At 43.5% G+C, this 12,119-nt stretch overlaps 1 protein-coding gene across 1 annotated transcript in view; it reads left to right on the top strand.

Moving 5' to 3' along the window:
• The window catches only part of adamts9 (ADAM metallopeptidase with thrombospondin type 1 motif, 9), a 68,563-nt gene that overhangs the window by 53,825 nt on the left and 2,619 nt on the right, over nt 1–12,119 (top strand). The window contains exons 25-27 of the mRNA XM_084063210.1: nt 120–287; nt 8,192–8,491; nt 10,148–10,309. Of these exons, the coding sequence (XP_083919336.1) occupies nt 120–287; nt 8,192–8,491; nt 10,148–10,309 (630 nt within the window). The remainder of the gene's footprint in view (nt 1–119; nt 288–8,191; nt 8,492–10,147; nt 10,310–12,119) is intronic.

Genomic DNA, 12,119 nt, shown 5'->3' with positions numbered 1-12,119 from the left:
TCTTTAAATGTCAATCCTGAAAAGTAACAGTTTTGGACAAATGAGGTTTCCACCCGACAGAGACGATGATGTTTCCACTAGTTCCTCTCATGCTCACGTGTCACGTCGTGCTCCAACAGTGCAGCGCCAGCTGTGGTAAGGGGATGAGGATGCGCTACGTCAGCTGCCGCGACACCCAGGGCGGCGTGGCTGAAGAGTCGGCGTGTGCCCACCTCCAGAAGCCCCCCGCCAGGGAGGTGTGCTCCGTGGTGGCCTGCGGACAGTGGAAAGTGCTGGAATGGACGTCGGTAAGAATGCCTTATTTATTCAGAGTGGGCTACAATGCGGACATCTGACGCAATGCCATTTTGTGTGGGTGTGGCTCTGACATTTTGTATGGGTGTGGCTCTGACATTTTGTATGGGTGTGGCTCTGACATTTTGTATGGGTGTGGCTCTGACATTCTGGATGGGTGTGGCTCTGACATTTTGGATGGGTGTGGCTCTGACATTTTGTATGGGTGTGGCTCTGACATTTTGGATGGGTGTGGCTCTGCAAGAGGTAGCCGTCTACAACAGTGGTTCCCAAACCTTTTTTGCTCGAGACCCAAAAGAGAAATTTGATGTCTCCCTGGGACCCAAACTAGTGAAAATAGCAGATCTACGAGCTGCGACACGTTGTGAGCTTGTAGATCGGCGATTTTTTTTTATTCATGGGATTTCTTTTATTGTTTTAATTTAATGAAATTCCTCATCTACATTTATTTAACTCAAGTTAACTCCATGCTATGGAGTAAAGACTTTAAAAAGACTTTAAAAATACTTCCATAAACTGTAAAAAAATTTTTTGGGGTAGCAAACGGAAAAAAGGGATATTTACTTGTGACCCATAAAAATGGGTCCACGACCCAAACATGGCCCACTGTTTGGAAAACAGTGGTCTATAAGATGGTCTGTCTGTCTGTCTGTCTGTCTGTCTGTCTGTCTGTCTGTCTGTCACGAAGTGATGTGTTGTAAGCTTGTATATCTGCTATTTTTGGAAAATGTTTGAAAATGTATGAACATTTTTCAACATGGAAACGATTATGACGATTATGCAAAATAATAATATAATAATAAGATTATGTAATAATTAGCCATTATTAGACCCACTCCTGTTCGTATTGACTCGATGACACGGACACACACTCCGCAAATAAGCTCAATCGATATTTGATCTGAGGGGGATTCTTTTATTTTACATGGCATTTTTCCTGCTACAATCTGTGAGCGTTTCCCCGTCAAGATCTGCAGCTCATTAGACACACGGTCGGCATCGCTGATTAACGTTGGTCATGCGTTGAATTATAGCGTCTATGCACAGCAGCCATATTGTGAAGAAATTCACAGGTGTTGCCAATGATACTAATGAAGGCTCTGTTCCATTCTGGTCAAACAGAGTCAGGGTGCTGATATTGTGCATGTTGGATCACTGGAAACACTCTGTTACACCAGTGGTTCTAAAATTGGGGTCCAGGTACCTTTATGGTTCCTTGAGGGGGTTCCAAATGGCCCCTTACGGGTGTGTAACTCTGAGAGTGTACAAATGGAACCAAATGGACCCGTAAGGGTCCATTTGGTTCCATTTGTACACTCTCAGAGTTATGGGGGTCGTGGAAATTAAGAAGTCTGAGAACCACTGTGCTACACTAAATGGAACAGAGCCTTAATTAGTATCATTGGTAAAACCTGTGAAGGAAGTGATAATATAGCTGCTGTGCATAGAGCCTATTGCCAGCCAGATGTTCTTCGTTCCCACTCCCAGCGAGGAATTCACGTCTTCTTCCTGCATCAGTCAGATCCAGGGGCTGTCAGGAGCATGACATTTTAACTTGACGATTCATTGTCACAGCAAATAATTGGGATTAACGTGTGAATTGTGTTTTTGGGCATTGAGCATTGGAACATATACTGTAAATGCTTCTAGGCTCCGTAAACAAAATGTTGCACAGTGCAGATATGACAAATAACTTAAATATACAAAGAAGAGACTGATATATTTAAATGACTATATACTCTTTTTTTGAGCGGTGTAGCCGCTCCTATAAGTGGGGTTGGGACACCTCATTATTACACCCTTCGCTGTACTGTGATTGGCTCATAATAGCACACCCCTCTACATTAGTACACGTCTAGCTGTACTGTGATTGACTGACTCTATTTGCTGACTCTATTCAGCACTGTGATTGGCTAGCGAGACACATGATGAAATTAATAACCTATAAATAGGACTATGCACTTAAAAAAAAACACTTTTTTTTTAAGTGAGCTTCCATCACTGTGATGACCACAACGCTCACTTCACACTGGGTGTGATTTTTTATATGTTTGAAAATATATGAATCGCGAGCAGGCAATTATGTTCTAATAATTGCGACAGGCTTAGTCAGATCATCGTTCTGCGTTGTCAATCAGTGCGTCACTAGAGGTTTGCAGGGGTTAAAGCTGCACTATGTAACTCTTCTACCCCGGATTTGAACCGGGTTGCCTGCACAAGCGCTGACATTTTGACCATTGAGCTAATAGAGCTGCTTGCTCGGGGGATCATACATTGAATCTTGACCATCAGGTCAAACGTTATGGTGACCTTTGACACAATCTAAATGTCTCAATAGAAGAGCAGGGAGACAAAATACAACCACTCCAATTGTGTAAGTCATATTGTATTAACCCATTTAGACCTGGAACGCATCGGTGTCACTTTAGGTTTCTTTGACTATTCAAAAATAGCAGATATACAAGCTCATAGCACGGCACCGAGTGCCGCGCTATGAGCTTGTAGATCTGCTATTTTTGAAAAATCGTGAAAATATTTGTTTTAGATTTTTTTCCCAAAAACTGTTAGGATTTAGATTTGTTTTAAGGAATCGCCTCAGGTCTTACACTCTTACCATACAGATTGGACAAATTACATTTTATTCATTAAAAAAAAGTTACGTAGTGCCGCTTTAAGACAGGATTGGTGTGGGCAGTTAAGGGATTGTTTGTGCAGGCCGGGAGGAGTGCTGGAATGAGCCTTTTGAAAAAAAGGAGTGTGTTTGTATGTGTGCCTCTGTGACCACTGTGAGGACCAGATGCCATTGCAAAGATACACAGCAGAATCCTGGACCCGTTAGGGTCCATTTGGTTCTGTGTGTTTCACACTCTGCAAATTGTGCAACATGATTAACAGATGAACTGTGATTTAAACTGGTTGAGGACCTCTGTGTAACCCACCCTGGAAATGTCCATTTAGTACTCTCACTACACAACTAATTAAAATATGCAGGAAATGCTTGAAAATGAGGACATTTTGCTTCACTCTCCAATGACCTTTGGGTTTAGGGTTTAGGATTAGATTTAGGTTTAAGTTTAGGATTACTGTAGGTTCGAGTTAGGGCTAGGGAGTGAACAGTGAATAGTCACTGGAAATCAAATGAAAGTCTGCATGTGTAGCAACACAAATCGGTGTGTGTGTGTGTGTGTGTGTGTGTGTGTGTGTGTGTGTGTGTGTGTGTGTGTGTGTGTGTGTGTGTGTGTGTGTGTGTGTGTGTGTGTGTGTGTGATTGCGTGCGTGCGTGCGTGCGTGAGAGAGAGAGAGAGAGAGAGGGGTCAGGGGCTGCAGTGAGGGGCTGCAGTCTTGTTTACAGATGGTTCTCATCAAACATAGTGGTGATACTGCTCTGCCAGACTACAGCACTGGTCACCCCACACACACACACACACACACACACACACACACGCACACACACACACACACACACACACACACACACACACACACACACACACACACACCTCATCATCATGCCAAAAACACTCATCGACCCCAAGCAGGAAATAGGAAGTAGTTCATCCCAAGACCACATTATGATCCAAAGAGACTTGCCCTAGCCTCTCGCATGCACGTGTGTGCACACACATACACATTTATTTCTGAGTAGCGGCTTAACCCAACACACACACACCCACAACAAATCAAGTATACACACACACGCACACACACGCACACACAGACATACACGTGCGCGCGCTACACACACACGCGTTATGGAACAGAGACTTGCAGCAACAACAAAGAGTAGAAAGTTATCTCGCTAGTGATTTATTGCGCGCATTGAACGCACTCCAAAATGTGACACGATAATATATAGCATGACAAAACGTTGTTATCGTTCTCATGGCCTGCGTGACCTTACGCAGTGCAATGTAAGCAGCAGTGTGATATAATATCGCTGTGCGTCTGAGCACAGTGTCTGAAACCTTCTCCGTCTGAGCACGGTGAGTGTAAACACTGTCAGTGTCTGGACAGCGTAGCTGCAAGTTAGCTTTTTTTACTGGAGTTCACGTGTCTCCAGAACCGTCCCAGCGACCGACGTCAAAGTTTGAATTGTTGAAGTTCAGACTCGGCCACACGCTGACGACCTGAGGGAGTGCTGTGTGCGGTGCAGAGTCGGTCGGATTGGTGGTTAGTCCAGAACCGCCGATCCAACCGATACGCCCATATATGTGTGTGTGTGTGTGTGTGTGGCACCGGAAATCCCCGCCCATCCACTTGCATTGAGTTGCTCACCCAGCGCATACTCCTAAATCACCCCTTCTTCCGGGTTGGGAAATGTGACGGGCGGGGGCCTATTTGGTGGGGCTTCTGTGACACGTTTTGCGTCACAGAGGTGGCGCGTTTTGCGTCCACTCCGTGCGCAACCCCGTGCTCAAGCTCGTGCGCAAGCTTGTGAGTCGAGCCCATTGGTCGAAACCGTTTTCGCTCTTTCGTGACAGTGGCCCAGGCTGTTTTAACTCATTGAGTGCCATTAACGTGTTTCACGTGTTTTTGAAAAAAAGAAAGAAAAAAAAAAAAAGATTTGCACCTCCATCCACTCCTTGTTTAACTTATAACTTAAAAATGCTGTATCTCGCTTCCTAAACACTTTTTTTTTACTTTGAAAAAATAAAAAAATAAAAATTGTAATGGCCAGAAATAGATTAATAATAATTTGGGCACTCAATGAGTTAAGATGCAGTACCTATGAATGGCCAGCATGTCCAAATGCGCTTCAATGCAACCTCTGGGTTCTGGGGGCTTGATAAGAGCGTCTGCTAAATGCCTACATTGTAAATTGTATATAGGCATATATGGAGATCCGATTGTCCAGATGCACCGATCCGACCGCTATGCCTATATATGGTCATGCCCATATGATGCGCCAAGTGGGAAGTCGGTCGCAGCAGCAGATCACCAAAAGTATCAATGCAACCACAAATCCCCATATATGGAATGCGCTGATGTCATCAATATGACGTCATAGGGTAGGTACCCTCACAAAAAACACGCAGTAATCCTGGTCTCTATACTGCCTCCCCCTGGTCAGCCGGGGCGCCTGATGGAGGGGAAAGGAACTGGTTGGAATAACGTGTTCCTTCCACGCGCTACGTCCTACGGGGGAAACTCCCCCCCTGTCGGGTGATAAGAGGCGGTCTGCTAACTCCTCATGCATTGAAGGAAGCAGGAGTTCAGGTCGGGGCTCTCCCCAGGCTGGACCAGGGAGAGTAGCGCCCCGGATTACAAGCTTAGGCAATTGGCACTGGGTGAAATATGGGTTACAATTTTGGTTTATAATAATAACAATATGACGTCATAGACTGGCCTATAGACTCCATATTTGGGCATTAAAAGGGACACAGATAGACATATACAGAAATCTCCATATATGGGCACTAAATGGACACAGACAGACGGACACTAGGCCGGTGCCAAACACGGTTAGGATCATTCCTTTTAACAGGTCGTTCATGAAAGTCCTTGCGGTCTTGTTTCCAATGAGAACCTGTGAGCAATTAGGGGTTAAGAGTCTTGCTCAGGGACAGATTTCATTTCATCGACACATATGCTGGCCTGGCCTGGAATCGAACCTGGGGCAACCAGGGCCACTGGCTCCCTAGGCAGGCTCACTAACCACTCAGCTATGGCCGCCCTACGGTCCATATTCTTTTGTGTTTTTTCGTAAATTAACTCCCTACTTTATCATACTACAGCGTCACACAAAAGCATCAAAAGTAACAGATCTACGAGCGCAAAACGAGCTTGGCGATCTGCTACTTTTGCTGTTTCTTTTATTAGAATCCTGAAAAGTAACAGCTTTGGAGATATGAGGTCTCCTTTCCAGTGTAGTAAATCTCATTGTGGCGAGACAGAGAGCGATGGGGGAGCAGCTGATTGGTGCAGCAAGGAGTGCTTGGGTCGTAGAAGCTGTTTGGTTTCTGCAGAGAAATAGTTATGTCTGCATGGGTCAAGGTCCTGTGCAGAGACACACGGCACAGTCTGTACTGTGCTGTCAGTTTGTACTGTACTGTAGTGTACTGTACGCTTCTATATCCAGCTCTTTGTGTCTGCTCTGCTGTTAAATACAGCACTGGTTTTCAACCCTTTTCATATCAAGGGCCATTATCTATTCGGCATTTGAGCCACGGACCACCATTTGATGAGATTTAGCCTCTCAGACCCAAGACTATAATAATGGTATTAATATTGTTACAGTAACATAATGTTTTGTTGTCGTTGGATACGATTTTGTCCACAATTCCATGCTGTATTGATGTTGGTACCATAGGAGAGATAACAAGCTCGCAGTGAGCCTGCGAGCTTGGAGATCTGCTATTTTTGAATAGCCAACAAATAAATGGATAAAGTGGTCAAAGTGATTGTGATGGTACAACTGCAACTGCAACTGCGCTGCAACTCTGACTGTGGGAGAGCAGACGTGTAGGAGTTGAATTCTTACTGAAACCATCGCACTGTATCACCCGTGTCTCTGTACTGTATGTGCAAGTGTGTCTTTTGGCATGTGTTTAATGTGCACCATTGCACATTTCTTTCTTTGTGTCATTCTCGTCAATGCTTTTGCAGATAACAGGCTTCACGAATGTCTAAGTCTATGAACTGTACTGGTTCTCAAAGTGGGGTCCTGGGACCCCCAGGGGTTCCGGCTTGAGAAAAAAAAATAAAAAATGTCATCGCGTTCTCCCTGTTCAATTTTATACGCCTTTGAAAATAGCATGTCTCGGGCAAAAATACATAGTAAAAAAAAAAGTACACAGGAGCCGAGATACAGCCTTTATAAGTAATAAGTTAAACAAGAAGTGAATGGAGCAGTAAATCTTCGGATCACGATATCTTGGGTTCTGAATGTTTTTTTTTCAAAAACACGTCAAACACGTCATTGGCACGTTGGGCCTATGCGGCAAAAACACGTCAAACACGTCAATGGCACTGAATGAGCTAATGTACAATATTTAAAATAAAATAAAACACTAATCTTGTATGGGGGGAGTCCCTGGCACAAAATATTGTCAGATGGCGGTCCGTGGCGCAATACATATTAACACATTCCATGCCAGAGGTTAATCTCATAATGTACTCACCAGTGCTAACGTTTTATTGTTGTTTTTTTGTTTTTTTCACGTCGCCATAGACCTTGTTAAAATCCTTAAGATTGAGCTCTGCACTGTTTGTTTTGTTCGCGGACATCTCCCTGCTTCTACCAGTGAAAATCATGTGTCAAACGGTGCGTCCATGTTGTAGTTAGAGCGGTTTATGTTAAACAGTGATCAGCGAGGAGAAAAACTACAGAGAGAAAATGGCGTTTCAGTTTCGTCATTAGAACGGAGGCCGATGGGATCGGCAAAACCGGATCCCGAATAATTCCGTTTCCGGTGGTGTTACAATGAAACGTGCCAGGCGACCTACAAAAACAAGCCAAAAACTAGCCAAAAACAAGGCAAAATGTGTCCACAAGTTGCAGGACATAAGCAGACTTGGCAACGCTGGCTATAATGCCATTGTCTGGGAGTGTGCTCAGCAGCTCATTGGCTCATTACTCAAAACACGACCAATGACAATAGCGCTTTCACGTTGCTAAGATACGGTCTGTGCGCAGCTGTGCCTTGCAGACAGCGTCAGTGGAGATGTTTACAAAGCAAACTGTAAACTTTTTAAGTTTACAGTTTGCACTCAATGTGTTCAATGTGTTCATTTGAGGACCCATGACATGAAAAGGTTTTAGAACCACTGTATCACTGATCTGAAACCAGGAAGATATGCTAAAATGTATCTCTTATCGTTTGATCTGTGTGTGTGTGTGTGTGTGTGTGTGTGTGTGTGTGTGTGCGTGTGCGTGCGGGTGTGTGCGTGTCATCAGTGCTCGGTGAGCTGCGGCCAGGGGAAGACCACCAGGCAGGTGCAGTGCGTCAACTTCGGCGAGCAGGAGGTGAGCGAGAGCGAGTGCGACATGGACGACCGCCCCGCCACCGAGCAGGACTGCGCCATGTCCCAGTGCCCGGCGGCGCGCTCCCCCGCTGACCCCCGCTCCTACCCGCCCTCGCCGGGCGGTGGAGGAGGAGGAGGAGGAGGACACAGGAACAACCTGCCCGTGGCCCCCGACGGGCACGGTGGCATCCACAGCCAAGCCCACCAGTGGAGGAAAGGCCCCTGGGGAGCGGTAAGGGAAACCCCCTTCAGCATCTCTAGTTGCAGTAATCGTTTTATATGGCATGTGTTTGAGCAGTGGTGGAAAAAGTACTCCAATGTTTATACTTAAAGTAAAAGTATCAATACTGCAATGTAGAAGTACTCTATTACAAGTAAAAGTCCGGAATTAAAAATGGACTTGTGTAAAAGTGCAAAAGTATTGGTATCAAAATATACTTAAAGTACCAAAAGTAAAAAATAGGATTAGGGTTTATCTGACCAAAACTGTTGCTTTTCAGGATTCAAATTCAAAAGTAGCAGATCTACAAGCTCAAAAGCCTCGAGCTTGTGGATCTGCTACGTTTCGATGCTTTCACGTGACGCTGTACTTGTATGATCAAGTATGGCGTGAAGGTTTCTGCCTGACAGCAACGATATGATAGCATCGTGTCGGAGGACATTAACTGACTGCTCTCTCTCTCTCTCTCTCTCTCTCTCTCTCTCTCTCTCTCTCTCTCTCTCTCTCTCTCTCTCTCTCTCTCTCTCTCTCTCTCTCCGTATTGTTCAAACTGTTTGTAAAACTGGGTTAGCGATCACTCCTTCTATCCCCAAAAATAACCCAGGGCTTTTTTTTTTTAAAGAATTCTGGGAAATGATGAGATCTATTTCGGGGTGATTCTTCCTTCCTCTGTCCAGAGGATATTGTCTTTTTTAACGTAGCCATAAGACGCAGTTAGGAGTCGCTCTGCTTACACTGAGCTGTCTCGTGGTATTGTCAACTGTGAACTGGCGCCGTTCTATCGCAGCGGGGGCTCTGTGTGTGTGTGTGTGTGTGTGTGTGTGTGTGTGTACTTTTGTGTGTACGTGTGTTTGTGTGTGTGTGTGCGTGCGCACAGGCAAGCATAGTTGTCAGTCATTAATCTCTTTAATGTGTTTATATCCTAAGCAGCAGTGTCGCCTATTCGTTATTGTCTAATGTCTGCTTGGATGTATTTGACCGTATGCAAACAATGTGCTTGGCAGCTGCCATTTTCATACAGTAGTTGCGTGTTCACGTAACACCGTGTTATTTGTATGCGTTACATGGTACTTCTGCTAAAAGAAACGTTTGGTAACACTTGCTGTGCATCCCATGTCTATGATCAGTGGTGGAAAAAGTACTCAAATGGTTTTCTTAAGTAAAAGTATCAATACTGCAATGTAGAAGTACTCTGTTACAAGTAAAAGTCCGGAATTCAAAATTTACTTGAGTAAAAGTACAAAAGTGTTGTTATCAAAATGTACTTAAAGTACCAAATGTAAAAAATACTAAAATGTTTGAAAATAGCAGATCAGCAAGCACACAATGCCATTTTCAAATGGCTGCAATTTATACAGGGCTGTAAGTGGGTAATGTATGTTTTGTAATAATAACCCAAATCTACAAAGTAACTGGTATCTAAAGTTTTCAAATAATTGCAGTGGAGTAAAAGTATAATATTTGCCTCTGAGATGTAGTGGAGTAGAAGTACAAGTACAGAAACTTGGAAATACTCCTGTAAAGTCAAAGTACAGTACCTCAAAATTAAAACGAGACCTTAAGTACAGTACTAGAGTAAATGTACTTAGTTACTTCACACCACTGGAGAGAACCGTGTGTGTGACAGTGCTCTGCGGTGTGTGTGTGTGTGTTTGTGTGACGTCACAGTGCTCCAGCACATGTGCGGGAGGCTTCCAGAGGCGCGTGGTGGTGTGCCAGGACGAGAACGGCTACTCGGCCAACAACTGTGAGGAGCGCACCAGGCCCATCGAACAGCAGAGCTGTGAGTCGGGACCCTGTCCACAGTGGGTCTACGGCAACTGGGGAGAGGTGAGACAACGATGCCAGGGTTTCTTTTTTGGTCTGGCTTATAGCTAAGGGCCCAGATTCCTGCTTTGAAATTGAGTCTATATAGGAAGTGACAGTTCTTATGAATGGCCTGTAGTTTTGCTGTTTTACTCCTGCTGGTGTCAGAAAGATTTTTTTCTCCATTCAAGTGGGTGGGTTTTTCCACAAACTTTAGACTTTTATTACCTTAACGCATTGAGACCTGAAGCCGATTCTACATGTCTCCTAAATCTCAACAGTTTTCTTAAAAACGTGTGTTTCTATGTCAGAGGTGCTCAATCTTTTTCATGTCAAGGACCCCCAAAATGATGTGTATTTGGCCGCGGACCCCCATCAGAATATTTTGTTCCAGGGACCCCCCAGAAGCAACGATTTGAGTTAAAAATGTTTTAAAAATATTTATATTCAAAGATTTGCACACATTTTCACGAATTTTCAAAAATAGCAGATCTACAAGCTCATAGCGCGGCACTCGGTGCCGCGCTATGAGCTTGTAGATCTGCTATTTTTGAATAGGCCAAAGTGTAAAATAATGCTTTTTAGCTCAAATCTAAAAATGACACAGTTCCAGGTCTTAATGGGTTAATAAACATTGTCATAAATACTATATGAAATACTATATGAATTTACTCTGAAAGTCCTTTAAGTTTCAGCACGTTCTCTGTGTGTGCTTGTGCCAGACGGCAACAGTCTAACAGAGTGGGGTCTGTGGATTCGACGCATGTGCAGTTTGATCATTCATCCCGTAGCTCGGGGGGGTCGTTACCATGGCAACATTCTTTGACATGAAAACGCTAATAAACAGCTTGAGAAACAGGCGTCCTCACGGTGGGCATTTTGCTAATGATGAATGGCCACGTCAGACAGACTGACTTACTGACGTTCCGTTAACTATATGTAGGATATATATTCAAAGATTTGCACAAATGTTCACGCTTTTTCAAAAATAGCCAAAGTATAAGATAATGGTTAAAGGAGGAGTTCACCCAAAAAATGACTTATTTTCTATCAATTACACACCCCATGAAGCCTTGATTTCATGGATTTATTTTTGTTTTTTGTGGCATTCCTAAGACAATAATTTGATGACCGTGTGTATTTCCGGTAGGAGACGGGAATCAAATTATTAGCTTTTTTTTGTTTTAGATTTTAGTCTAGTTTTAGACACAAGCAAGCTAAAAATGACTAAGTCTCTTAGTTCTACTGGATCTCTTCTCCACTATAGTCCCTCCCCCCCGCTTTTTCGTCTAGTTTTTACTTGTTGACGGTAGCCTATATTTAGTCATAGTTTTAGTTATCATAGCTTAGTTTTTTTATTTTGTTTTCATTTAGTCTTCTTCAGTGTAAAAAAAGGTAGTCGACGAACATTTTCCGTCGTAGTTTTGGTCAACAACATTAACACTGCTACGCATTCTACACCGTGGTGGTAGAAGTACCCACATTTGTTACTTAAGTAAGAGCATCAATGCTGACTGACATGTAGAAATACTCTATAACAAGTAAAAGTACGGTTACATGAGTAAAAGTATAAAAGTATTGCCATCCAAATATACTTAAAGTACTAAAAGTAAAAGTGCCCATTTTGCAGAATGTCCAATTTCACAAGTTTTCAAATGTATACAAGTATTTTGGGGGGAAAAAAGAAGTAAAAGGAAAAATTACAATATTTTGCCTCTGAGAAGTAGTGGAGAAGAAGTAAAAGTATTGGAAATTAAGGAAATAAATACCTCAATATTCAGGGTCCCCACGGTCATGAAATTCCTGGAAATATTTTGAAATTAAAAAAAAAAAA

The sequence above is a fragment of the Gymnoscopelus microlampas genome (assembly GCF_963454915.1).
Source record: "Gymnoscopelus microlampas genome assembly, chromosome: 7".
NCBI classification, from domain to species: Eukaryota; Metazoa; Chordata; class Actinopteri; order Myctophiformes; family Myctophidae; genus Gymnoscopelus; species Gymnoscopelus microlampas.
This window is presented reverse-complemented; position numbering and strand designations above follow the sequence as displayed.